The sequence below is a fragment of the Brassica rapa genome, chromosome A05 (assembly GCF_000309985.2).
Source record: "Brassica rapa cultivar Chiifu-401-42 chromosome A05, CAAS_Brap_v3.01, whole genome shotgun sequence".
NCBI lineage: Eukaryota > Viridiplantae > Streptophyta > Magnoliopsida > Brassicales > Brassicaceae > Brassica > Brassica rapa.
This window is the reverse complement of record NC_024799.2, coordinates 27,767,873-27,794,853: the sequence shown is the minus strand read 5'-3', so window position 1 is coordinate 27,794,853 and position 26,981 is coordinate 27,767,873. Positions and strand designations below refer to the sequence as shown.

At 38.1% G+C, this 26,981-nt stretch overlaps 8 protein-coding genes across 12 annotated transcripts; 4 read left to right on the top strand and 4 right to left on the bottom strand.

Moving 5' to 3' along the window:
* The first annotated feature begins 407 nt into the window (after positions 1–407).
* LOC103870914 (probable inactive ATP-dependent zinc metalloprotease FTSHI 3, chloroplastic) lies at positions 408–2,705 on the top strand. Its single transcript, XM_009149104.3, has 4 exons — positions 408–1,544; positions 1,613–1,936; positions 2,013–2,313; positions 2,382–2,705. Exons 1-4 carry the CDS (start codon positions 636–638, stop codon positions 2,579–2,581), a joined length of 1,734 nt encoding a protein of 577 aa, XP_009147352.1. The 5' UTR covers positions 408–635; the 3' UTR covers positions 2,582–2,705.
* Positions 2,706–2,813: 108 nt separating this feature from the next.
* LOC103870915 lies at positions 2,814–5,488 on the top strand. The gene is made up of 9 exons (XM_009149106.3): positions 2,814–3,071; positions 3,313–3,421; positions 3,513–3,607; positions 4,006–4,131; positions 4,209–4,329; positions 4,417–4,501; positions 4,614–4,727; positions 4,842–4,881; positions 5,103–5,488. The coding sequence occupies exons 1-9, from the start codon at positions 2,895–2,897 to the stop codon at positions 5,253–5,255; spliced, it is 1,020 nt and encodes a 339-aa protein (XP_009147354.1). The 5' UTR covers positions 2,814–2,894; the 3' UTR covers positions 5,256–5,488.
* A 232-nt stretch (positions 5,489–5,720) lies between these two features.
* LOC103870917 (probable isoprenylcysteine alpha-carbonyl methylesterase ICMEL2) lies at positions 5,721–8,804 on the top strand. 2 transcript variants are annotated; one of them, XM_018659260.2, is made up of 11 exons: positions 5,721–6,488; positions 6,738–6,814; positions 6,946–7,015; positions 7,112–7,195; positions 7,364–7,438; positions 7,526–7,627; positions 7,702–7,839; positions 7,920–7,985; positions 8,067–8,210; positions 8,303–8,393; positions 8,495–8,804. In XM_018659260.2, the coding sequence occupies exons 1-11, from the start codon at positions 6,259–6,261 to the stop codon at positions 8,654–8,656; spliced, it is 1,239 nt and encodes a 412-aa protein (XP_018514776.1). In that variant the 5' UTR covers positions 5,721–6,258; the 3' UTR covers positions 8,657–8,804. The 2 variants fall into 2 exon arrangements, with proteins under 2 accessions (XP_018514776.1, XP_009147356.2); XM_009149108.3 differs by having other exon boundaries at positions 6,287–6,488; positions 6,743–6,814; positions 8,495–8,794.
* LOC103870916 (FHA domain-containing protein At4g14490) lies at positions 8,772–10,591 on the bottom strand. The gene has a single exon (XM_009149107.3). The coding sequence runs from the start codon at positions 10,203–10,205 to the stop codon at positions 8,919–8,921; it is 1,287 nt and encodes a 428-aa protein (XP_009147355.1). The 5' UTR covers positions 10,206–10,591; the 3' UTR covers positions 8,772–8,918.
* Positions 10,592–10,845: 254 nt separating this feature from the next.
* Positions 10,846–13,202, bottom strand: LOC103870918 (6-phosphogluconate dehydrogenase, decarboxylating 2). 2 transcript variants are annotated; one of them, XM_009149109.2, is made up of 3 exons: positions 12,876–13,202; positions 11,789–12,595; positions 10,846–11,699 (listed from the first exon to the last, which is right to left on the bottom strand). In XM_009149109.2, exons 2-3 carry the CDS (start codon positions 12,560–12,562, stop codon positions 11,007–11,009), a joined length of 1,467 nt encoding a protein of 488 aa, XP_009147357.1. In that variant the 5' UTR covers positions 12,563–12,595; positions 12,876–13,202; the 3' UTR covers positions 10,846–11,006. The 2 variants fall into 2 exon arrangements, with proteins under 2 accessions (XP_009147357.1, XP_009147358.1); XM_009149110.2 differs by having other exon boundaries at positions 11,789–12,592; positions 12,876–13,111.
* A 5,188-nt stretch (positions 13,203–18,390) lies between these two features.
* On the top strand, positions 18,391–21,199 carry LOC103870919 (developmental protein SEPALLATA 2). Its single transcript, XM_009149111.3, has 7 exons — positions 18,391–18,992; positions 19,604–19,685; positions 19,849–19,910; positions 19,995–20,094; positions 20,191–20,274; positions 20,385–20,530; positions 20,801–21,199. Exons 1-7 carry the CDS (start codon positions 18,808–18,810, stop codon positions 20,892–20,894), a joined length of 753 nt encoding a protein of 250 aa, XP_009147359.1. The 5' UTR covers positions 18,391–18,807; the 3' UTR covers positions 20,895–21,199.
* A 113-nt stretch (positions 21,200–21,312) lies between these two features.
* LOC103870920 (RCC1 and BTB domain-containing protein 1) lies at positions 21,313–24,256 on the bottom strand. Of its 2 annotated transcripts, none has more exons than XM_009149112.3 (9): positions 24,090–24,256; positions 23,544–23,816; positions 23,191–23,384; positions 23,052–23,099; positions 22,906–22,978; positions 22,642–22,813; positions 22,007–22,438; positions 21,729–21,920; positions 21,313–21,615 (listed from the first exon to the last, which is right to left on the bottom strand). In XM_009149112.3, the coding sequence occupies exons 2-9, from the start codon at positions 23,797–23,799 to the stop codon at positions 21,567–21,569; spliced, it is 1,416 nt and encodes a 471-aa protein (XP_009147360.1). In that variant the 5' UTR covers positions 23,800–23,816; positions 24,090–24,256; the 3' UTR covers positions 21,313–21,566. The 2 variants fall into 2 exon arrangements, with proteins under 2 accessions (XP_009147360.1, XP_009147361.1); XM_009149113.3 differs by lacking the exon at positions 24,090–24,256 and adding an exon at positions 23,896–24,083.
* Positions 24,257–24,427: 171 nt separating this feature from the next.
* Positions 24,428–26,576, bottom strand: LOC103870921 (E3 ubiquitin-protein ligase At3g02290). Of its 2 annotated transcripts, none has more exons than XM_009149115.3 (5): positions 26,241–26,576; positions 25,580–25,818; positions 25,074–25,497; positions 24,885–24,994; positions 24,428–24,676 (listed from the first exon to the last, which is right to left on the bottom strand). In XM_009149115.3, exons 2-5 carry the CDS (start codon positions 25,697–25,699, stop codon positions 24,650–24,652), a joined length of 681 nt encoding a protein of 226 aa, XP_009147363.1. In that variant the 5' UTR covers positions 25,700–25,818; positions 26,241–26,576; the 3' UTR covers positions 24,428–24,649. The 2 variants fall into 2 exon arrangements, with proteins under 2 accessions (XP_009147363.1, XP_033146782.1); XM_033290891.1 differs by lacking the exon at positions 26,241–26,576 and adding an exon at positions 25,879–26,179 and having other exon boundaries at positions 25,580–25,789.
* Positions 26,577–26,981: the final 405 nt, after the last annotated feature.

Sequence of the window (26,981 nt, the reverse complement as noted above, 5' to 3'; positions counted from 1 at the left end):
TCTAACAAAAAAGATAAAGAATGAGTAAAGAACTGAAACTGTTGACAAGAAAAAAAAAAAAGAAAACTCAAATCCTTGTGTATGGGTACAGGTTATTAGCCAAACTCGGTTTCTTATGGTTGAACCGGTTTGGCAATTATCTTCTCATAATCCACTTCCAGTTCTTCCAAACGCACATACATGGGATGAATAAATCATTTTTTTGCTACAACTGGTACTTACCTCACACAAGCAAGAATTAACAACATTAGTGTCTCCATTGTTCACTTAGTAGTTAGAAGTAAAGATAAAACTATCCATCAAGCTAATCATGTCCCCAAATCAGCCCATTTATATCCAATGGGCTATTGTGTCTTACTTTTCTATTGGATAGTCCAATAACCGCTAGAGTCGTCATAATATTTTTTTTTTTTCCGTCAAAATTGTTTGGAGCTTTTGCGAGCTCTTATCCTTTCAATTGAAACAGCAGCCAGCTTCAAGACGATAACTTTTTCCAATTCCATCTCCAATTCAATCTTCCCACAAGCATGAAGCATCACGTTACGCTTGGTGGGCTTTCGTAAGATTTCGGTTTTTATTTCAAATGTTTCGCCCGATGAACAACGCATGATTCAGCTTCCCAGGAACGAGATTCAATGGCTACTACTTTCAATGTTCTCTGTACACATACATGGGATGATCGGTTTCATCTTAAAGTAGCTAATCCTCCGGATAGATTCAGCAGAACAGTGTACTCAAGGATTAGCGAGCTTAATGTTAGTGTCGCTCGGACAAAGAATCTGTCGTTTAGTTGCAAAAGACTTGGTCGGTTTTCTTGTAATAACGAGATTAAGCGACTAGTGAATAGTGATTATGGTGAAAACGGTACAAGCAAAGGAACGAGAAGAAGAAGGTTTTCTCTTAGGCTTCGACCTAGGCTACGTTTACTGAGCATGAGACTTGGCAGATTCGATCTCAGAGCGTCACTGGAAGACTTCAGATTGTTTTTGAGAAAGAACATCAAAAGAGTGATCTTATCCACCGGCGTGGCGGTTATCTTCGGACTTTGTTATCTGTTCTTGAGGCTAACCGCTGTTCCCTCTCCATCCATTGTCCCTTACTCAGACTTCGTCACGAATCTTCGAGGCGGTTCTGTCTCTAAGGTTTTGCTCGAAGAAGGTTCTCGTCGAATCTATTACAACACTGCTGAGGAGAATGTTGAGGTTGTTGAAGATGTTACGAAAGACGTTGGAAAGGTTCGAGCTTTGGCTCCTGTGTGGAAGTACGTGACGAGGAAAGTAGATCACGATGAGAAGTTTCTTCTTGGTTTGATGAGGGAGAAAGGGATTACTTATAGCTCAGCTCCTCAATCTGCGTTGAAGTCAATGAGAACTGTTTTGTTAACTATCATCACTCTATGGATTCCTTTAACTCCTCTCATGTGGCTTCTCTATCGGCAGCTCTCAGCATCTAACAGCCCTGCGAAGAAACGACGGTCTAAAAATCCCACTGTTGGATTCGATGACGTGGAGGGCGTTGATTCTGCTAAAGACGAGCTCGTTGAGGTAATAATAAGATTCAGTTAATTCAACTTTCTAGGCTTAGTTTATGATGTTCTGTCTTGATTTTGTAGATAGTGTCATGTCTTCAAGGAAGTATAAACTACAAGAAGCTAGGAGCAAGATTACCTAGAGGCGTGCTTTTGGTCGGTCCACCAGGGACTGGTAAGACCTTGTTGGCTCGAGCTGTAGCCGGAGAGGCTGGAGTTCCCTTCTTCTCTGTTTCCGCTAGCGAGTTTGTTGAAATGTTTGTCGGAAGAGGCGCTGCGCGAATCAGAGATCTCTTCAGTGCAGCCAGAAAGAACTCACCTTCCATTATATTCATCGATGAGCTCGATGCGGTTGGTGGAAAACGCGGTAGAAGTTTCAACGATGAGCGTGACCAGACGCTAAACCAAGTAATGAATCAAACCTTTAAAAACAATTTAATTAACTAGTTGCCATTTGCTGAGATGGTTCTTTCCCTTTTTGTAGTTGCTTACTGAGATGGATGGATTCGAGTCAGACATAAAAGTGATTGTAATCGCAGCAACTAACCGACCAGAAGCATTAGACCCTGCTCTATGTCGGCCAGGAAGATTCTCGAGGAAAGTTGTGGTTGCAGAACCGGACCAAGAAGGACGTAGGAAAATCTTGGCCGTACATTTGAGAGACGTTCCTCTAGAAGAAGATGCGTTTCTCATATGTGATCTGGTTGCGTCTCTGACTCCCGGATTCGTAGGTGCTGATCTCGCCAATATCGTCAATGAAGCTGCATTGCTCGCTGCTCGTAGAGGTTAGCCTTTTGGTTCGTATAATATTGTTGCTTCCCGGGTGTGTTAAAAGAGATGATTGTTTTTTCAGGCGGGGAAGCTGTGGCAAGGGAGGATATAATGGAAGCTATAGAGAGGGCGAAGTATGGGATCAATGATAAGGAAGTGAAGACGAGGACGTTGGGAAATGAGCTCAGCAAGCTGTTCCCATGGATGCCTTCTTTGGCTGGGAGGAACGGACCTGATCAAGACGGTTTACAAGGACCCTTAGGTTATCGATCTCTTAGCTAAACCAAACCGGTTAGAGAGCAAATCCACTGATAAGAAGTCTCTTTGTATCTGAATTTTGTTGAAATGTACGTTTTTGTATGCGTTCCTATCTCTGTTTAGTGTTTACAAAGCGTTTTTGATTAAACAAGTCAAATACAAACCTATTATTTAACATAATGCTGTTAATACGTCGTCGTTTCGAGAACGTATTGTAAACATTTACATGACGTCGTCGTTTTCGAAGATTCCCCTATAAAAAGAGAAATGGACTAAACAAAAACCCAGAAAGGTCGTCGAATCGAAATCTCTCCGGCGAGAATAACGATCGCATTCGATGGCGGAAGGCGGCGATGATCCACAGCGATTGAAGAAGATTGCGGCGGCAGCTTACGAGTACGATAACGATTCTCGATGGGTGGATTACTGGTCTAATATCCTAATCCCTCCTCACATGGCTAGTCGCCCCGAGGTCGTCGAGCACTACAAGCGTAAATTCTACCAACGCTACGTGGTCCGTACTCTCTTTTACACTCTTGAATTTGCGTTTACGGTCTTTGTAGTGTGAGTTCGAGTTTGATTAGTGTGAGCTACTTATTTTGGGAGAGGTTTTGTGAACTTTGAATCTTAGGGTTTAACGTGTGTTGCAGTTACTCGATTTAAAATTTAGATGTTCAATATTTTGAATGTATTTTTCTCGACTTGTTTGCTGAATATGGAGTGCTTTATACTGCTATGGTATTTTTTTTTTGTAGGATCCTGATCTTGTTGTGGAGCCTATGGCTAGTTCATCTTCTTCGTCGCAATCTGCAAGACCATCTGCATCTACCAATGCAAATGAACAAGCTCGTTCACGAAACTCTGGTGGACTTTTTTCTCTTTTCTGGTTTAGTCAACTTTCATCAGTTTATGCTAATATGAGATTGAGTTTACTGACTACACTCTTGTGTATCAGGATCTGTTCCGAGAACCACTGGGCCATCTGCTACTTCAGGTGTGAGTTCAGGGCGGTGGGATCAGCAGACTATTCAGTTTTCTGTCAATGCTTGGGTAATATTCTGTTTTCCCTATTGCAGTTTCTTGTTCTTGGTGCAACTGTGCAAGTGAAAATATTTTAATTTATCAGCATCACTCCTTATGCAGTGAACTCCAGACTTTTGTGTACCTTCTTCTTAAATCACAAGTGTACATTTTTATTAGACTTAGTTTTTATAAAAGAGTTTAGCTTTTTATTAGGGCTCTGAGTTTTGGGATTACTTTTATTTTCTGCTGTTGAATCCTTTACGTGGACATTTTATTAGATGTTGTGTGGTGTTCTGTCTTTTTGTTCTCATGTCTTGATGTGCTTGTTATACTCAGATATGAACTAATCAAAGACTAAAGCATTTTTTCTGGTATACTTCACCTGGATATTTTTTCCGCGTCTTAGTCGTTTTCATCTTTCGCAGGTTTTCGTTATAGCTGTGCTGGCAGTGTTACCTCTAGTGCCAAAGAACCTCTCTAATAGGGCTTATCGTCTATCTTTCATGGGAACTGCATGCTCATCTCTTTATTCCTTGTACTCTCTTTATGGGGTAAACCATCTTACTACTCTCTAGGGACCAGTCATTCATTATCTTCTCTTTGTAAGCTTGACTTTTGTTATCTGCAGAGGCCAAGTGCATGGAATATGCAAGGGATGCAAGTTTATTTCCAATCAATTATGGGAGCAAAGGATTTCATCTATTTCATATACTGCCTCACATTTGTCACTTCACATCTCTGTCTCAAGTGTAAGAGTTGATTGAGTTTTTTTTAAGGCTGCTTTTCTTCAAGCTATAGACATTTTAATGATTAGTCTTCTTATCGATTTGTTGCAGTTGCTCTGATTCCCATCTTGTGTCGAGCCCTTGAACAATTAGCCAAATTCTTGAGGCGTAACTTCGCTCGCTCCACCATATACAGGTAGCTTGCTTCCTACTGATCAGCAGGTTTGATTGTAGAACTCGGTTTCATTTGTGAATTCTTACTGATGCTTACCTCTTGCTCTGTGTCCTGTTTTTGTAATGATTATCAGAAAGTACTTGGAAGATCCTTGCGTGTGGGTGGAGTCAAACACAACTACTCTTAACATCCTCTCATCGCAGGCTGAGATAGCTATCGGCTTCCTTCTGATTATCTCTCTGCTCTCGTAAATTCCTTGGAACCCTTTGGAATAAATTGAGTTCATATTTGCTGCTCTGGTTCGAACTGCATTTACTCGTTTTCACTCATCTGACCAAGGCTATCATTTTATTTACTGCAGATGGCAACGCAACATTATACAGACATTCATGTACTGGCAGGTACGTCTATTCAAATGTTTTTCTTGCTTTCCTTTTGGTTGGAGTCATCATATATCTCTATTGGCTCAACATCTCCAAGTAGAATTCATTGTTAAAACTTGATCAACGGACATATGAACATAAGCTTATAGCTACCCTTTTCATCATTATCTCCATGAGTTTGTTTTTTTTTGTTGGCAGCTATCGAAGCTAATGTATATGAGTGTTTTTTTTGTTGGCAGCTATTGAAGCTGATGTATCAAGCACCAGTAACAGCAGGATACCACCAGAGCACGTGGAGCAGAATCGGGAGGACGGTGAATCCCATTATCCAACGGTACGCTCCCTTCTTGAATACTCCGGTCACTGCCGTCCAGAGATGGTGGTTCAGGTGAAAAACCAACCGAAAAATGCAGAGGTGAAACCCCTTAAAACAAAAGAAGAAAAAGTTTCAGCTTTATTTTTCATTTCAACTTTCTGCGTAAAGTAGATTCTTCTCTTTTTGGGTTATGAAATATTATTGTTGCTAATGATTTTTTTACTCTCTTCTGGTTGTTAATTTAGATATATGTGACTTAATTCCCTTTTGCATAGGTGATCATTTTAAGATTTATAATTTTCCTACAAATCATATATGGCTCTATAAAAAATCGGGTTTATAGTGTAAGCAAATTTTTAGATATCATTTTAAGGATAATCAAAGATATTGGAAAATATAGTATATGTGCTCATAATTGATTGGTTGTTTGTAAATTAGTCTTCTGTTCGTAAAAGGGAAAATCTAAAATATTGTATGTGAAGAGGAGAAAAAAGAATCCAATAATAGGGAACAAAAGAGATGTCATCATTGATTTGGATTCTTCTCATGGTTGGTGCTCGTGCCACCGCTAAGTTTACCCATCACGTTCTAAGATGTGGATCTCGCGGTTCCATGTGGCGTCCATACACAACTATGCCAAACTTACAAGTGTTGAGACATCAAACACACAAAATGATTACCCATTACGTTTACGTTAGCAGCTACCATTATTCTTATCGCAATTATTGTATCACAAGTTGCTTAATATCAGCTCCAAAGTATGGCTAATAAGATTAACAAATCCATAGCTAATTAACAATGATATCTCTCACCAGAAAAAAATACAAAACAATTCACTAGGAAGTGATTAGAGTATTCCAATTAAAAATAGTCAATTAGGAAGATACGACGCCGTTTACAGGTATTGTATCTTTCCTCCTCGGTGACGAGGGAGCGCACATGCTTAAATAGCTTTTTCAAAAGTTTGAAATAATAAAGAAAAAACAGAACCTGGTCAATAATAAAAGGAAGCCAAGAAGGGGAGAGACAAACGAAGAGGAGAAACCAAACACGAGATCCAATATTTTTTCACGGCGGACATGCAATCATCTTCGGAGATTCACCATCATGAAAGATGCCGTCCAGTGTTTCCAACGGAGAATATTGGCCCAGCGGATTCCGACAAAGGAAAGGTTCGCCGTAGAGTGTTGAGGAAGTCATCGGCGCCTCAAATTTGCAGGCAGCAGTCGTTCGGTCGAGACATAGGCCATGCAGCGGCGGAAACTTATTTGATAACTCGTCTTAGCTTCGACCTTCTTGGTTATCTCGGGTACGTATTTCAATTTTCCCTCCCCCCCTCTCATGGATATATATATATATATATATAAGGTGGCGTCAGAGTACCTTGTGCGGCAGGGTATCGTTGTGATTGTAACTTGCTCAACAGGGAAACAAAATAAAAAATTATAGAAGAGATTACAATTAGTCCTTGAATTTTTATTAATGAGTTCTATTGTAATCTTTGTGACATGTTATGTAAGAAAGCTTGTGTTTTAAATGGTTGCAAGTTTTGATTCAGGGTAGGTTATCGGTGGATCACAAGATTACTTGCTCTTGCTTGTTATGCAATCCTCCTTATGCCTGGTTTTCTTCAAGGTGATCTTATCCTCTTTGTTAATAAATAGTGTTGAAGGATTTCTTTTTATTGATTATTAAGAAGCTGTTTGTTTATTGTACACTAAATTTAAATTAAACAAGTTTGTTTTGTTTTTTTTTGGCTTCTGCAGTTGCATATCATTATTTTTTCTCACCCCAAGTTAGGAGGAGTATTGTATATGGAGATCAACCCAGGAATAGGTAACTGAGCTTGTGTAACCAAGGATAATCTAGGCCTGCTCCCTTCACTTTCGTATCACAAATGATTGATGTGATCTAGATTTTTCTTTTTGGCAGGCTGGATTTGTACATACCGCCACCAACAAGTGCCGGCCTCAAGCCTGTTGTAGTTTTTGTGACTGGTGGAGCTTGGATTATCGGGTAATCCCACTCTCAATCATCTCTACTTAAATACGTTTTAGTACGTAATAATGCATAAATTTTCTTCTTGGTTAACTTTAATAGAACAGTAGGTTCCCTGAAGCTACATCTTTTTTCTTTTAAAGATAATGTCCAAATTGGTAGTTTCATACTTTGCATATCCTTTAGGTACAAAGCTTGGGGCTCTCTCTTGGGACTTCAGCTAGCAGAAAGGGATATCATTGTTGCATGTCTTGATTACAGGTAAAGCTTATTTAAAAAAAATCCCTACCCGTTTTAATGTAACTTTATCAACAAATATAAAATGTATCCAAACATCTCTGTGTCCAGAAACTTCCCTCAGGGAACAATTAGTGATATGGTAAGAGATGTTTCTCAAGGAATCTCATTTGTCTGCAATAACATCTCTGCCTTTGGAGGCGATCCTAATAGGTACTTGGGGTTATATTGGATTCTTTATCTTTCACAGACTCTGGTGATTAAACCATGTCTGCTTGTTTGTGTAGAATATATTTGATGGGGCAATCAGCTGGTGCACATATCTCATCTTGTGCTCTCATTGAACAAGCCATTAAAGAATCAAGAGGGGAAAGAATCTCATGGAGTGCTTCTCAGATAAAAGCTTACTTCGGTTTATCTGGCGGGTAAATTATTACTTGACTTAAACGTTACTTAACTACCATGAAGCTTAAATTTGTTTCACCATTTGAAAAACTTGGAACAGGTACAATCTCTTCAATATGGTCGAACACTTCCATAACAGAGGCCTGTATCGTTCTATTTTCCTTAGGTAATCCTGCTTAGGCACCATATGATTAAATTATAAGTACGACATTACTTATGGTTGTTCATTTGTTGATCAAAATTGAAGCATTATGGAAGGAGAAGAGTCATTTGAACAATACTCTCCTGGCATCAGATTGAAAGAGCCGAGAGTAAGGAAAGCTGCATCTCTCTTGACTCATATTGTACTTTTTCATGGATCTGAAGATTACTCCATCCCATGTGAAGCAAGGTTAGATCACCCGTCTACGAATCTGGACAATTTGCTAGTACTTCCTACTTAAAGTAGACAAATGTTTTTTTTTTTTTTTTTGCGTTTTGTAGCAAAACTTTTGCTGAGGCTCTTCAAGGTGTTGAAGTTAAAACAGACTTAATTATCTACAATGGTAAAACTCACACAGATCTATTTCTTCAGGTGAGCAAAATACTACATAGTTCAGTGTACTTGTAAAACAAACATGTATAGAACAACAAAGTAATGGGATTACCACTTTTTTTTGTTTTTGCATTGCAAAGGATCCTTTGAGAGGAGGTAAAGACGAGCTGTTTGATCATATAGTCTCCATGATACACGCCAATGACAGTGACGGTTTGAGTAAAGATGCGGTTGCGCCACCGAGAAGACGGCTTGTGCCTGAGATTTTGCTTAAACTGGCTGGTAAGGTCAGCCCTTTCTGAACATGAAGACTAATGTTCGATATGTTTGTTGTAACTTCTTGTTCTGTTTTGCCTTCTTCTTCTTCAATTTGTTTATTTATTTGACTAAAAGTATATGTAAAAAAACTTGCACATGTAAATATGATTTGAATTATCGCCTCTCTTTTCCCAAGCTACGTCTTTTAACTCTGGACACCAAAACAATATGGATCCAAAAGAGTCGAAACTGAAGCAAGTTTACTACTCAGATGATCAGAATATCATATATTCAACCATGTACAGATTAATTCACACTGCCTTCTTCTTTTGCTTGCTTCTGCTCTGCAATATGGTGGCGAACTCTCAAAGATTTACTTCTCATATCCTCTATCATCATCTCTGTCTCATCCACTATGTGTTTCCTCAGGTGTACTTTCATGTATTCAAACCAGTCTCCTAGTGTCATCTTCTCTAAATCTACCTTCTCTACCTTCTTTTCATTCCTGGATCCCTCCTCAGCCTTCTCTTCTGATGTCTCAGTTACAGCCTCATCTCTGTTACAGTCTCTTTCCTTGTCAATTGCATCTTGTAAGTTCTCTGCCTCTCCAAATTCTCCAACACTACAGTTCATGTCCTCTTCTCCTACTACTTTGCTCTTCCTTAACTCGATCTCCACCTCCTCTACTCTCTCATCTTCTTCAACATCCTCATTTCTAGCTTCCATCTCTTCTACAACGCTCTCCGACTGCTTCTGCTCCGTTTTCTTCTTCTTCGCACGGCTTTTCTTCGCTTGGTTCAGAACCATCTCCAACTCCAGAAAATAATCTCCACCAATCGCTTCCTTCTTGCTCCTTGTAGCCCTTGAAGGTCTTCTCATCTCCTCAATAACAGTATCCTCACACTTTACATTCTCTTCTAACACCAAACATTCTTTTCTAATCTGCCTGCTCCTTGTCCCTCTCTTCATCGCTGAGACTTCCACTCCCTTTGGCGTATCCTCAATCTCCAATTTGATTGGATTCAAACCAAAATTCTCCACATCCTCAGTGCTCTTCTTACCTCTCTTATCCCTAGAGTTACCCTTCTTCTCCACCGCAACACCTTCCTCCTCCTCCTCCTTCGTAACCGCCACTTTCTTTTCGTTCTTCCGAGGCCTACCAACCCTGCGCGTCGGTTTCTCCTGAACCGGATCCGGATCCGGATCAGGAAGGCGCCTGTTATTCCTCCTCGGCCTCGGGGGAATCTTATGCTCCTCCTCCTCCACCTGAACATCAGTCGCAAAGTTCACTACAATGGAAGTACACTCACCTAGCTTGATCACGTCTCCGTGGCAGAGAGTAACGGGAGTATCGGAATCGAGAGGTTCCGAGTTCAGTATTGTGCCGTTGGAGGATCCAAGGTCGTGGACTATCCAGTTCTCGGAATCGGAGACGATTCTGAGGTGTTTCGTGGAGACTCCGGCGTCTTTAACGGCGATTTCGTTACCGCGAACGATTCGGCCGATACGGATAGTGGATCCGGGCTTGTACTCTAGAGATTCGCCGTCTCTTGGTCCCTGGACGAACGCGAGCTTCAACAATGGCGGAACCATCGTCTCTGTGAAGATTCAAACTGAATTTGAAAATTCGAATTTGTCAACGATCGAGCGGAAACGAAATGCTGAAATGCGAAAAACCACTCTCAAGCCCAGTGGGCTTTTTTCGTAATAGCGCAATAGGCTTTACTGTTTCGGTTTTCAGTTCAGTTCAGAACAGTATAATTCGTTTTTAGATTAAAAATGGATAATTCCGATAAAACTTAATAGTTTAAATGAAAATTATTCGGATAATTCAGTTCTTTAGAATAATTCAAACAATTTTCAATATTTTAGATAAAAAAATCAGGTAATCAGAGTTTTTCGGGTAGTGTGGTGTATAAATAATGTTTTTAGAATCGTTGAAACTAAATATAACTAATATTTTTTGGTATATAAATTGTATTTCAAAAATTCGAATACCCATTCGGTTATCAATTTGGTTTCGGTTTTTTGATTATCAGTTTGGTTTCGATTTTTCGGTTCTAAAAATATAAAAAATATAAGAACAGTTCGGTAATTTGTGAACTTTGGTTTGCTTTTGGATTTGGGTTTTTCGGTCCAGTTCCGGATCGGTTTTCGGCTTATATGCCCGGCCTAGATATATGTCGACAAAAATAGATGGCCTTTTGATAAATAGACCACATAGTATTTAAAATTTTGAGAAACGACCCAATTAAAACAAAAGTAACAATTTGAACCAAAATAATTAAAAACTTACAAATCATAACGTTGGCCACAGTAATTTCACACAGTAAGCAACACAGTCGGTGTGAAAAATATTATTGAAGGAGAGAAACGGAGAGTGAAACATCATCATTACATGTTGGATTTGGATTGTCTTGCGATCTTGAACCACTCGGTGTGGAAAGAACCTTCAACATCAGTCCTTTCATAAGTATGAGCACCAAAGTAATCTCTCTGAGCTTGTACAAGGTTCGCCGGCAGCCTCTCTCTCCTGTAAGAATCGAAGTACGCCAGACTCGCAGACATACCAGGAGTGCTAATACCCGAGTTGATGCTCAAGCAGACCACTCTCCTCCAAGCCGACTGCCTCTCGATGATCTCTTTCGCAAACTCGGGATCCACCAAGAGGTTAGCCAGCTCTGCGTTCCTGTCGTAAGCTTGCTTGATCCTGTCTAAGAAGATTGCTCTGATGATGCACCCTCCTTTCCAGATCCTCGCCAGCTCGCCTAGCTTAAGGCCCCACCCTTTCTCCATGCTCTTGGCGCGGATTAGGTTCATCCCTTGCGCGTAGCTGCAGATTTTCGACGCGTAGAGAGCCTTCCTCACGTCGTCGATGAGCTGCTTCTTGTCAACGGTTTGGTCGGTTAATACATCGCCAAAACCACCTTCTTTAAAGACCTTAGCGGCTTGCACACGCTCATCCTTTAGCCCGCTGAGGAACCTCGCGTCGAGAGAGGATTCAATGGTGGGAGAAGGAACAGAGAGCTCGGCGGCTTGCTGCACAGTCCATTTCCCGGTACCTTTCATTCCCGTTTTGTCCAAAACCTTTATGTAAAAATAATTAGTCAGTTTAGTATGCTGAACCGACCGGTTTAATACTCTGTTATTGGTTTAATAGTTTGTTGACCAAATACCTTGTCAACCAAATGCCCATCTCCCTTATCGTCCTTGATCCCGAAGATATCCGCTGTGATCTCCACCAAGAAACTCTCGAGCTCACCTTTGTTCCACTCGGTGAAGACACTATGAAGCTCCTCGTTCGTTAACTTACCAACGGATTTCAAGACATCATAAGCTTCTGCGATAAGCTGCATGTCACCGTACTCGATTCCGTTGTGGACCATTTTAACAAAGTTCCCAGAGCCACCTTTGCCAATGTAAGTCACACAAGGACCACTGTCTCTAACCTGAGCCGCAACCTTGAGAACAATGTCTTCGATGTTCTTGTACGCTTCAAAGGACCCTCCAGGCATCAGAGATGGACCGTTACGAGCGCCTTCTTCGCCGCCGGAGACTCCCATTCCTAGGTAGAGGAAACCGTTCTCGGACACAGCTTTTTCTCTCCTCTCGGTGTTCTCGTACCACTCGTTGCCACCGTCGACGATGCAGTCACCTTTTTCGAGGTAAGCTGAGAGGGTCTTGATGGTCTGGTCGACGGGTGCACCGGCTTTGACGAGCATGATTATGACACGTGGTTTTTGAATGGAGTTGACGAAGGACTCGGGGTCGTGGAAGCCGTAGACGGGGAGGTTTCCTTCTTTCTTGGCTCGTTCGACGGTTTCGTCGACTTTGGAAGTTGTTCTGTTGTAGACGGAGATTGGGAAGCCTTTGGAAGCAATGTTGAGAGCTAGGTTCTGTCCCATCACAGCTAGTCCAGCTAAACCTATTCTTGTTGGTTGAACAGCCATTGTATTGTCTTCTTCTTCTTCTTCTTCTCTCTGCTGTTATAAAAAAAATGAAACTTACAGATCTCAAATCTAGAACAAAGAAGACACCTTAATAGATAATTAAACCAATCGATTCAACCAGGGATCAAAAATATCTAACAGATAATGGATACATGCAATTACAAAATCAATCAACACGAAGAAGATTATTACAGATCCAGAATAAAAAATTACGACTAAGCTCGAATAACAGATTACTATATATAACCAACATAGTGATCTACAAAAAATATTACAATGAGAAGATAAAGGGAGAGTGATCGGAGAAACAAACCTGTTTTATCCCGAAATTGATTTGAGTTTTTACTGGAAAGATCTAAAACACGTAAGAATTTCGGGGAGGCTGGTGATTTGTAAGGGAGATATATAGCAAATGAACGGGTCTGATTCGGACCAATTAGAAATTGAAGTATTGTCAAAATTGGCCACTCTGTGTTAGGTGAAGAGAGGTGGGTTGGTGGTGGTCGCAGGTCTTCTCTATTGGATCGTATTGTATAAATCAAAAATATTTTATTCTTTTCATACCTTGTTTATTTATATTTTTTTGTTAATTTGATCCTTATTTCACATATCAAATTTCCACTAATTCTCTAAAGTAATTAAATCATCATGATTATTGAAAAAGTAACATCATATAATGTGATTTTTTCTTAATTTGATCATTTTACATTACTTTTTTTGATTTTTTTTAAACCGAAAAGTCCCAAGTTTGATTTATTTATAAACATTTTGTAAATATATTTTAAACTATATTATTTATGTGAAAATTCTCTTAGTCAAATGGTTTGACTAAATGTTCATTAATGCTTCTACAGCATAAAGTCTGGATTTCGAATCCACGTGATAATAAAATCGATTCATGACTACATTCTCATCAATGAGTAAAACTAAGAATATTATGTAATTTGACAAAGACTTTGCAAGATAAGGCTTGAAGTTTTGACATGATTCATATAATAGAAATGGATATATACAACATGAATATTCATATCATAGTTACTAACTAAAAAAATTAGTTGGGTCACTAATTAAAATTCAATTTCGATCTTTTTGTCATTTTTAAAAGCCGAATAAACCAAATCAGATCGATCACCTATGGAGTGATGTTGCTACTAACAACTTTAGCATGTTTAGTTTTTGGAGATTGTAGTAGTGGACGTATATAACCATTGAAACATACAAAAAAAAATTGTGTAAGTGATTAAATGACATCTACGTAGAATTATTTTAACTCCCTCTTCAAAACTTAGAAACATACTAAACCTATTTTGCAAACAAGAAGATTTGTGATTTGTCATAGCGAATACATGCTTTAAATTTGTGTGAGATTTATTTTAACACTCAATTCAATTTTGTATAAGCATGGTTTATGATTGTATTTCCATCCTACATAATTTTAACACTCTATTCAAATATGGAGTGAGTGATTGTTATATTTAATAGGATCAATGAATCTATTAAAAATCTTAAAGCAATAAATACCAGAGGAACTGATCATTACATTTTTTTTGTGAGCCCAATAATAATAATAGGATCAATGTAGTTTGTTTTGAATTGCTTCAATTCTGAAAATCATAATGACAATATTTGAAAACTCCAATTGTTTAACATACTTTCTCATTTTCTATATAAAATAATTAGAAGGTATGATAAAGTAAACATTAAAGAGGTGGAAGACAAAAAGCTCTTAAGGAACACAAAAAATATTTATACATTTGTTACTAATGGTACTACATTTGTGCATTATGTAAGAAGTGAACTACATTAAAAATTTTGGAAAATGAAAAAGGATTCATTAATTATACACATTTGGCAACAATTTGAAACTCCACATATATATATATTCCAATTTACAATGATACTATTATTTTGATCAGCTTCAAATGGCAATAAAGAACATATATTAAATTTTTAGTGTATTTAACATTTTTTCAAAAAAACAATGTACTCTTTAGAAATCGGGTCCAGCTGCATATCCTTGAGATTCATCTCCATGCGAAGCATCTCTGCAATTCTCCAATTCATCGCTACGAGGCAAAACAATTGTATGGGCTTTGTGTACTCATCTCCTCTAGCTTTCACCCCAAAGAAATCTCTATCTTGAAAAAGCTTCAAGATCTCATTCGACTGCTCAGTCTTGAAATAGCCTTGGATGAGTGCTTGATGTGTCGGATAACTAAGCTTCTCATGCTTCTGTTTAGCTTCTGCGAGAATCTCTTGAGCTTGGTTCATAAGCTCTCGAGTAGCCTAACTGCTAATGACCATGGTGTATGTGTACACATCTTGTATACTGTGCTCTCAGTTTGTTTCAAAACCTCGATGGCTCCATCAGGATCCCCATTTCTTGAATACACATACACAACCACATTAAAGACCTCATTTCCAGGAGAAGATCCTCTCGAAATCATTTCCTTAAGCAATACTTTGCTCTCTTCAGCCTTTTTCTTTCTGGCGAGAGCTTTGACGAAACAAAAGATAAACCGAGGAGGAATGATCAGACCCTTATCCTTAGCTAAAGAGAAAAACCATAAAGCTAACTCCACTTCACCACTCTCAGGCATCTTCTCTATCGCCTTTTCAATAACCTCACTCTATCAAGTAGGCGAAGCTTCTCCCACCTTGAAATTGATTCCACAATTCCATCAAACTGAAGCTGGTAGAAAGGGTCTAGCCTTGGTTCTGCAGAGAAGAACCTCTTCGGAGAGAATCTGGATCCAACATCACCGGCACACAAACAAAACATGCTCCTCAAACCTCATAAACAAAATGTGATTCTAAAATCTCCTGTTCTGTTTTGCTCTTCAATCCATGACTACATTCTCATCAATGGGTAAAACTAAGAATATAATGTAACTTGACAAAGACTTGCAAGATAAGGCTTTATAGTTATGTCATAATTCAGATCATAGAAATGAATATTTACAACATGAACATTATCGCTATTGAGTTACTACTAACTGAAATTTAATTGGGTCACTAATTAAAATTGAATTTCAATCGGTTTGTCATCTTTAAAAACAAAGTAAACCAAATCGATCACTTATGGAGTGATGTTGCTACATGTATTGACGATCATAATTAGTTTCATTATATTAATTTGCTCTATAAATTTTTATCCAAAATAACCAAAACAAATCTATGAAAATAGTTTTAAAACTTTTTTTTTTGTTTGAAAAAGGCTAAACCTATGAAAATAATTATAGATAAGAAATAAGAAAAAATCACAGCAGATAGACAATTATAAAATGGGTAGAAACTCCTTAGTAATATACTAACACCTTGACATGTTCTAGTTTCTTTGAGATGGTAATAGTGGTCATATATGACCATTTGTTGAGGCATACAAAAAAAATCGTGGAAGTGATTAAATGACATCTACGTAGAATTATTTCAACTATATTTTTAGAACTTGAAACATACTAAACCTATTTTGGAAACAATGAGATTTGTGATTTGTCATAGTGAAGACATGCTTTAAATTTATGTGGGATTTATTTTAACACTGATCAATTCAATTTTGTATAAGCATGGTTTATGATTGGATTTCTATCCTATTCAATTTTAACACTTAATTCAAATATGGAGTGAGTGGTTGTTATATTTAAGAGGATCAATGAATTTATTAAAGATCTTAAAGCAATAAATACCAGAGGAACTTACCATTACATTTTGGAAAGACTCAGAACTAATAGATTTTCATTTTTAACAACTTCGCCATTAAAAACAAATGGAGTTTGTTTTGAATTCAATTCTGAAAATAGTAATGCCAATATTTGAAAACTCTAATTGCTTAACATACTTTCTCACTTTCTATATAAAATAACTGCGAGGTATGAGAAATTAAATATTAAAGTGATGGAAGAAAATATAAAGCTCTTAACGAAACACACAATTTTATATGGTAGTATACTTGTGCATTATGTATGAGGTGAACTACATTAAACATTTGGAAAATGAAGAAGATTCATTAATTATACACATTTGGCAACAAATTCAAACTCCTTATACATATGAATTCCAATTTACAACGATACTATTATTTTCATCAGCTAACAATAGCAATAAAGAGAGTAGAAATCACCTCTACTTCGAGTGTCCCTACAGCAACACCATCTGGACTTGGATCGTGAACCGCTGTGATCTCCATCTCTCGATCTCTTGGGAGGACACTATCCTCCAGCTACAATCACTAAGAGGAAACAAAGATTCCAAGCGTCTCTGTCTGCTAGCAACTCAAGCCACAATTTACTGGATCTGGTCGGAAAGAAACGCAAGACTTCACCACCAAGTTTTCAAGCCACCGGAGACCTTGATCACCACCATTGACAGGCAAATTAGAAATCGTCTACAGAGCTTCCGACATGCAAACTCCAGAGCTTCTTCAGCAATGACTCAACTATGGTTCCTCCGATCGTGATGAAAACGAGAAAGGCGCAACTGATCATCGTTCTCCGCCTTTTCAACCTCCTCTTCTAACTCTTGGGCCAGTTTGGGTTGTAGTTCCATTGATATGTGTTACTGAAATTTAAACACTGGGTCAAGCCTACTCTAAACTGAAGCCAATCAGGCTTGTATGGTTTTTGTTTCTTTTGCTAATTTATATTATGAAAGCCAGTTTACAAAAAAAAAAAAAAAAAAAAAAAACAATAGCAATAAAGAACATATATTAAATTTTTAGTGGATTTAACATTTTTCAGAGAAACAATGTACCCTTCAGAATCACGAAATTAACAACTCTCGGATTCGACGCATGATCATGAATTTTCTGGGTAAGGTTTGCTCCTTCTCGTTCCTTGGTTTCGAAAGTCGAAAGTTTGGTTTCGAAAGTTGAAAGCTTCGTTTTGAAAGTCAAAAAGATAATAATTATATGGGCCTAAGTTATAAACTGTTGACCCACTAGTCCGAGTTTTGTAAAATTTATCTGTTTGGTTTGGACTTAAAACTAATAAATCTCCCCACATTCATATTTGGCCCAATCTTTTGTTCGTTTTCTGATTTCTTATGCTATTTTTATGATTATCAAATTACTCCATCATCTCAATTTCTAATATATGGTGTTACGGGAAGATAGCGGTTCTCTTGGTGGGGCCTCTTGTCCAGGGCGGAGTCACCTTGACTGGATTGAAGGTGTGGAGCACACAGTGGCTCAGACCTGTGTGACGACGGAGACTCAGCGTTGAGGATAGTGGATCGGTTTGGAAGCTGATCTTCCATTGAGCTTTGGGTATGTTAGAAATAAAAGAATGAAGAATGTCTACAAACAAAAAAAAAGACAGGAGCCAATAGATGTTGAGAAAAAGAAGAAGATAGGAGCCAATAGACATGCGACACATACAATGTCCATATTAAGGTATGAGAGTTTTTTCTGCAACTTGTGAAGTAGAAAATGATGATAGCTACTTTAGTATTATTACTGTAGAAGCCAAATGTTAATCCCACTCCACGCGCCTCACCACTTAGACAACTTTATAATACTATTTCATTGGAATATATATACCAAAGTACCCATAACTACATTACACACATAAAGCATTTTGTAAAATCAAAATTTTGTATGCAGTACGTAGTAGAGTTATGCTATATCGATGTTTCAAAATTTTCTATGAAGTTAGGCAATGTATGTAAACATAAAAGAGTGGAAACACAATATCTAATTATTATCTACGTAATAGACATGAATTATAAACTTCATTTCTCTTGATTAGCAGCAACTCATTACAAACAATGGCGTCTCAGTGTGACACGCGGGTAGAAAAGAGAGTGTGAGATTTTTTTTCACTTTTTTGTGAAAGAGGGAGGACAGAGAAAGAGTAAAGAAGTAGAGAGAGAGAGAGAAAGACACACCAGATACATCACCAAACCCTAATGTTCTCTCACCCTCACAAATATCTTATCTTTATAGCTTTTATAGATTTACAGAAGCTTCCTTCAGATTCACAATCTCATCAAACACACACAAACCCTTTCAAAATGATCTAAAGAAGAAACAAGAACCCTTCTATACAATCAAATCATAACCAAACCAGAAAGCAAAAGTTTCCTCTTTTACTTTCTTCTTCTTGTTCTTGAGGAAACTAGGGTTTGATTTTATTCTCCAAAAGAAAACATCTTTCATCCAAAAAGAGCAAAACCCAACTCGTGTTTGTGTGTGTGTGTGTCTGAATATAGATAAACATTTACATACCCTAATAAGGTTACATATCAAAATGGGAAGGGGAAGAGTGGAGCTAAAGAGGATTGAGAACAAGATTAACAGACAAGTCACGTTTGCTAAGCGCAGGAACGGTTTGCTGAAAAAAGCTTATGAGCTTTCTGTTCTCTGCGATGCTGAGGTTTCTCTCATCGTCTTCTCCAACCGTGGCAAGCTCTACGAGTTCTGCAGCACCTCCAAGTACTTACTTATATACTCTTTTTATCTCTCTTTCTACACATGTGAAAATATTGTTGATAGATCTGTGTATAGATCTTTCATTTTTATAATCTTGTGACGTTTATCTTTCTTGATTTGTTGTTACTTTGGTTCTTGATTAGTTTTGACAAACTTGAGTTTCAGTTTTTAAATCTGATGTCTAAGGTTTTGGTTACAAATGGATAATTCAGTTTTGAATGATTGAATTTTGAGATCTGATCTCTTCTCATGTCATTTTTTTTTAGTAGATTTGAGATCTATAGGTTACAGAAGTGTCTTAATGATATACTAATATATCATTGTTTCTACACAGATATATATGTTCCGTTAGAGATTATTAAAGTAGTTAAAGATTCACAGGTTTCAATAAAATATAAAGATCCAACGTAGAATAATCTGTGGATCCATGCATTAACCAGTCTTACTTAACTTCATGCAGATATTTAAGCACCAAAGGAATTTAATTACATCTCTTTTCAATTATGCCAAAAGATCTTCTTCTTAACAATTTTTAATATATTTGCTAGTTTCTTAATTCAGCCCCAAAGTTAATAATTAATTAATAGTTTGTTCTTTATGCTTTGATCTTTCAGCATGCTCAAGACACTGGACAGGTACCAGAAGTGTAGCTACGGCTCAGTTGAAGTCAACAACAAACCTGCCAAAGAACTCGAGGTTTATATCTCTACCATCACTTAATTAACTAATTTTATTTGATATAATAACTAACACCAAAGCTAGAGAGCTTCAGAACTAAAGATTCTCAGACTGGAATAAACATATAGTTTTTTAGTTAGAGAGTCCAACATTAGTTTCTCTTTGCTTGGCATTTTTTCAGAATAGCTACAGAGAGTATTTAAAACTGAAAGGTAGATATGAAAATCTGCAACTTCAGCAGAGGTATGTATATGTATGCTCACATATAAACAACTTATCTATACATGTTATGTGTTTGAATTGATGAAAGTGTGTGTTTTGCTTCAGAAATCTACTTGGAGAGGATCTTGGACCTTTGAACTCAAAGGAGCTAGAGCAGCTTGAGCGTCAACTAGACGGCTCTCTGAAGCAAGTTCGCTGCATCAAGGTGATTTCATTACTCCATTGTATATCTACAGAACATACTTTAATTGGTTTTGTTGCGTGAGAAAAATGTCTGAAAATGCTTGTTTCGTGTATATAGACACAGTATATGCTTGACCAGCTCACTGACCTCCAAGGCAAAGAGCATATGTTGCTTGAAGCCAATAGAGCTTTGTCAATTAAGGTAGGATGCTTGTCTCTCTAGTTTCTGATAAGACATTTTATATAATCCACATTTATATGCGAGTCTGAATGTTACAAGTCTTTAACTACGTTATGTTGTACATTTTTTAGCTGGAAGACATGATCGGCATGAGGAGTCACCATGTAGGAGGGGCATGGGAAGGTGGTGATCAGCAAAATGTTGCCTATGGACATCATCAGACTCAACCTCAGGGACTATTCCAGTCTCTTGAATGTGATCCCACGTTGCAAATTGGGTAAAACCAAACAACTTCTCTTACCTTTTTACACATTAACTTTTAGGTGGTAAACCATTAACCGTTTGATAAAGCCTAACACTGTAGATTTGGTTTTAAAAACGCTTTGTTTGGTGTTAAGTTTCAGCTCTTGATAATGTCTAAGGAAGGAAAATCAATCCTGGAAAAACTTTTTAAAAATTTGAAGGCCTTGGGTTTCATATTCTGTAAAAATTAAAAAGTGTTTCTATTGTAGATTGTTAAACTATGTTTTTGTGGTGATGAGAACAGGTATAACCATCCAGTGTGTTCAGAGCAAATGGCTGTAACAACCCAGGGTCAGACCCAACCAGGAAACGGCTACATCCCTGGCTGGATGCTGTGAGTGATGCCTCTGATTTGATGATGAGAATAAGACGAATCTTTAAGCATTCAAGTGGATAGTTCTTGATGATGAAAATGAGATGATGGATTAAATTAGTATGGAATGAAATGAATTGTGTTTATGTATGCTGCATAAGACTTTTTTTATTTGTAGACATAAGTGGCTATACATAGCTGTGATAGCCTTAAACATCTCTCTTCTGTTGCAGGAGATGTATGTGCCTTTTGAAACCTTGCTTATGTATAAACGGATTGTAACGTATGAAATGTTAACATTAGCCATGTCTTATCTGGTTAACCACTTTATCACGTCTTTGTATAAAACAAAACGCGATTATATGCTAACAGGAACGACATAGACAGCTTGCAAAAGAGGCAAATAAACTCTCAAATTACAATGAGATTTCAACAGTTGACAATGCCACAGAGATCCAGCTTTTATTTCCAAGTCTTAAGTGTACAGAATAGATAGTTACAGTATCTGGATCTTGCTCAGACAGCACATATAATAAAGTACTATGTCCTGAAAAGTAAAATGATACAGAGAGTTTTGCTGAAGAATGGGCTTTCTAGTTTACTACATATTTTCAATTGTTTAAATGATACATGATAAATAGCATATAATCACTTCAAACAGTACTAAACTGTTCTAGAGTTTTGGGTTTGTGCTTTTTCAATATACTTCTTCCCCATCAGGATAGTCTTTATCAAGAAACTGCTCCCTGAAACACAACAATCCACATTGTAATCAGCTTTGAATGACTTGGATTCTTCCCAAGTTAAACCAAGTGTACTATATATGTAACAGAGAAGTTTGGTCCAAAAACACTATTACCTGAGTCTCTCACAGAGGCGGGCTAAAGCTTCGGAACCCATCCTGAATGCAACATCTTGAATCTCTGAAGCATTCGAGAGGTTCACACTATCTGCTAACTGAAACTCACATAGCTCCTTCAACGAGAACGCATCGGTTAAAACAGCTGAGTGACCACCTCCGGCTGCTAGCTTCCTCACTTGTCCCACACACCTTAAAACAACACCAAAGTTTCCCCTTAATCTAACCGAAAAATACCACAATGTCTGCATGACAAACAAACTTTATTGAGCTCATACCAGTCTACAGGTGAAGGGTACCAAGCATATGATGACTTCTCATTAGCCGCTTGACCATAGCTATTGTATCCCCATCCACAGATCCGTCCCTCTCTCATATAAACCAGAGTGTGCGAATGTCCACAAGCAACAAGCCTGACATCGGTAGGGATGACTAGAACCGGGACGTTCCGCAGAAGCATTTCGCTTCCACTAGAGACAGAAAACAAGAAACCAGACTGAGGACCAAGGCCTAGCTGTCCCGCTTGGCCACCACCCCAAGCGTAAAGCGCTCCTTCCAGAGATAAACCACAAGTGTGCACACCTCCACAAGCGACTTCTTTCATGGACACACCATCGAGACCAGCGACTCGCCTTGGTATCAACTCCTTGTCACCGGATTGAAGAGAAACATGGCCGAGTTGGCCCATGCTTCCTAGTCCCCAAGTGTAACTGCAACGAGAGATATAAGTGAGTAAGATAGCTGAAAGATAATTAACCAAAAGGGAGGGAGACTTGCATTTGCTTCCTCAAGCATTCCCCATCTGGTAGGATGGTGATGAGATAGATATCTCCTTTTCCAGAACCCTTGCAGAGAATTGGTATGTGAATAACCACAAAGTTTTCAAAGAGAAAAGGTCTTTTAGAAAACTTACACCTCCCCCGTTTCTGATACAGCAGCAGTATGGTATTCTCCACATGAGACTTGCGTTATCTTCACAAGCTCGGGTGCTTCGTCAAGGAACTTCGCATAAGCAGTTATCACACGAGGTGCTTGTAGTCCTTCACAAGTGACTCCTCTACCAAGTTGGCCTTGTTCATTATAGCCTTATTTTCACAAAACACAAAAAATTAAAAATCATAAATACCATAATTATACCACAAACAAGTTTATAACAATGTCTCAAAGCTTTCTTTACCCCAAGCTTGAAGAAGGCCATCTTCTGATAAGGCCACAACATGAGCTGTCCCACATGAAACTTGGCGAATTGCCTAAAACATGTTTATACACCAATGCTTATTAATCCTTGATTCTCCACAAGGAGAGAGAGTTGAGAGTACATACCGTGTTAGCAGGGAATGCCCCTGAGAATAACCGTGGCAGATTTGATCCCTATCATTCGAAGTTTTGAGAAATCAATAAGAGAATGGCACAACTTTAGTTTCAGACACATTAAATGGGAATAAACCTTTTGTTATATTACCTGGTTTTGTCCCCAAACCCAGAGTCTACTCTTTGAAAGAGTACCGTCATTGTCACGAGGCTCCGCAATAGCAGCAGTGCAGAAAGCTCCACAAGACACGAACTTCACAAACTCTGACTGCAGCTGCTTCACTTTCTTTGGATGTTTCCTCCCAACCTCGGTTCCATCCCCAAGCTGACCATACTCATTGGCCCCTGAAACCATTAGACATCAAAATGTAAGAACCACACCGGCTTAAGCAAAGTACACATTGCCTAAGATTCAACCACAAGATCCAAAGACAACAGAAAGGAAATAAATTTGTATCAAATAAAAACCCCAAGGTGCGTTTATGTGAAAAATGAGAGCTATACCCCAAGTGAAGAGAGATCCGTCTGATGCAACAGCGGCTGTATGTTCCCGACCACAGGAGATATCTAGCCACCGTGAATTGGCACCAGCAGGGCAGCCAAAAAGCTCAGGAGGAAGCTGTTTTGGGATACGCAAAAGACTCTCTTGCCCTTTCCTACCGGTTTGCCCGCTTTGATTGTATCCCCAGACGTAAATGGCGCTCTTCGTTGGGATACTCACAGGAGCTGCAACTTCGCCAATTATCTCTCCAATATCCATTTTTGAGACAAAGATTCCTGTAACAAAATTGCATAAATTATTCCAAAAAGTCTCGAAATTTATGCGGTTTAATATGCATTTATCAACGAACTAAACTCTGATTATGCAGAAATGAGCAGAAGCGATCACGAATCAAGCAAGTTTACGAAGACCCATCTTAGAGCTAATCATGAATTTTAAAAAGAAACGAACTTTCTCCAGTAACACGCAAAGGAGAACTTGATTCACAACAATTCAAAGGAAACTAATTTAAAAAAAAAAAGAAAAAATTAATAGAAGAGAGAGCATACCTCTAAGATGAAATGTTGAAACTTTGACAAAGAATCGAAGTTTCTGGACGTTTTTGTGTGTTCGGTTTGGGGGATGATGCCTAATGTGTGTAATAAAACGGAGGGAAGGAGAGAACCAATGAGGTTCGTTCGTTCATTGGACTCCGAGACATCGGGTTAAGGTTCTGAGAATTGTTTTCTATATTAGCACCGTGAGTCCTTCATTTTACGAAATATTAACACAAGAGTCCCTAAACTTTCAATTGTTCTTCTTTTCCCCCAATTCACAAGACTATATCAGTAATTACGAAATATTAACACAAGAGTCCCTAAATATTAACATTGCTTCTTGTTTTGCATTTTTTTTTGTGGCCATGTTTCATGGAGTTAGCATAAAGCTTAAAATGTTGCAGAGGTACATTTTCACCCTTCCTGCTTCATATATTTAACATTGTAAAATGACAATATTCACAAAAACCAACAAGCCAAATTTACACAACATCCCCTCTGCATTGCCTTGCCATCTTCCCCAGTTTCAGTTCAGATACAGGACACACAGATAGATGATCGATGATTGATGTTCACGGTGTTTCATTGAATTCCATCACCTGCACACAAGGACATTGGAAAACAAAATGGGACCTCTTTATAAGGAGACTTCTCTGTATGACTGTATCTATCACACATATTCCTCAGACAGATAAAACCAGAAGCAACCATGAAAGGAACATAAGCTTCTAATCTCACCGACCATGCAATTTCAAAAGCATATATGTTCTGAGAATGAACAGACAGAGACAGAGAGAGAGAAGTTACCTTTCCGCAGACAGGACAGTTTTCACTTCTCTCCATCCATTCATAAATGCAACCAAGGTGGAAATGGTGAGAGCATTTTGTTACAATCTTTGGGTTCTCTGATGTATATTCTGCCAAAGCCAAACAAGACATGATAAATGTTGAAGCCTGAAGCAACAAAGAAAGGAAAAACAACGAAACAAAAATAACCTTCAAGACAAGTTGGACATGCATCTTCATCTTCAGACAAAGGAAAATCCCATATGTTTCCAGACGCTGACTTTGATTTCATAATCCTAAGACTGGATTTACTAGAGTACTCTTCTTTGGGATCTTTCTCAGAGATAACCGATTTGTTGTTTGCCCATTTGCATCCGAAAGATTCGGAATCCGCATCGCTATCACTTCTCAGAGGCTCAGCTTCCTCGTGGGAGTGACTTGAACCCTTCTCACGCCTCGAGACGAGTGAACGGAAGTGCCTAGGATCAGCATCGTAAGGCAGAGGCCTCGGAGTAGAACGGAATGCTTCAGAGAGAAAGTTATCATGTGAAGAAGAGGAAGTTATCGATGGAGTGGTAGCTTGAACGGAAGATGGTAGAGCGCGGGTTTCTCCTCTTCCGAACACAGATACATACTGCAAAGTATTTAATATGAAACTGGTGAGATTAAATGAAAGTTATGAGCTGATAAAAAAAGCAATGCGAGTGAGAACGTACCAGGTTAAGGAAGTTACGAGCAAGGCATCTTATGCAGGGACAGTTCCTATATACAGAGCTATTTGGATTCATGTACTCATCAATGTCTTGGACTCGAAAGCAAGAAGTAACACATCCCATCTTCTCCTCCTCCTCTCTATTTTCCTTAGCCTCAAAAACAAAGATTGAAAGCTTCTATCTAAAGAAGTCTCGTTCACCAAACCATACGGTAAACAGTCTGCTTCATATCTCCAAGTTGCCTGCAATGTTAAAATGGGGTTTGATTCCTTAATGATGTGATCAAGCACATTTAACTAAACCCATCTCAGTAAAACTTTAGTTTAGTTTGGATCTGAACTTCAAACACTCACATAACTAACTTAAAGTGAAATGCAAAGCACATAAACCGATAAAACCCTATTTTAGGTAAATCTCCAAAAGTGAAAAGATAAAAACTTTGCTATAATAGAGAAACAGACAAAGCCCAATTGAGATAAGATACATAGAGAAGATGAAAACCCCAATATTGATTGCACTGAGCAAAGCAAACAGAGTGAATCACCGACAAAAATCAGCGAAATTTGATCAGAGAATTGATATCAGAAACGATCGGAGTCGAATTATCACAACCCATTTCCACTAATTATTGAAATGATCGCAAAATTGTGAAGAAAGAGCAAACCTTTTTGATCGAGGATTGAGCTGGACGGAGAGAAGAAGCAAATCACCCCCAAATCCAATTCAACCTTTTGATCGGGGCTCAGCGTAAAGAGAGAGCGATGAAAACAGATAACCGACGAAAGAGAGAGAGAGAGAGAACCAATAAGAAAGATTTAAAAATTTAAATATTAATTAAATACTGAGACTCATTAATTAATTTTTTTATTTCGCAATTTCCCAGGAAATTCAAAAAGTGGGAGACACTGGAGATGATGGGCGATGATGAATGATGCTTGTTGTTGTGAAAGTGGGTGAGAGAGCTTTGTTGAATGCCTATGGAAGCTTCAATAATAAAACAAAAAATACGACTCCATTAATTAAATAACACTGTGTTTAAATTAATGATAATCAAAGGACTTAATAAACTAATATAAATATGATTAGATTTTTTTTTTTTGATCAAACAAATATGATTAGATTATGTGTTAAAGTTCCAAGGTATTTGACCTTTTCGGGTTTAGACATTTTGGTTTCCAAAGCCTTTTTAGCTTCATATAAGGATCAAACAGGCCTCATATGAGCCCAGATACGTCGGCTTCGTTACACATGCCCAATTAAAAAGTTTATTATACTGGAAATTACTAATTAGAAATTAGTCATAATTTATAAAGTTTTATTTCCCAAAAACGAATAATAACTATACTTATCGACCGAATTAGATTTTAACTAAAGTATTAATCAATAATAATATTTTTCCTGTAAA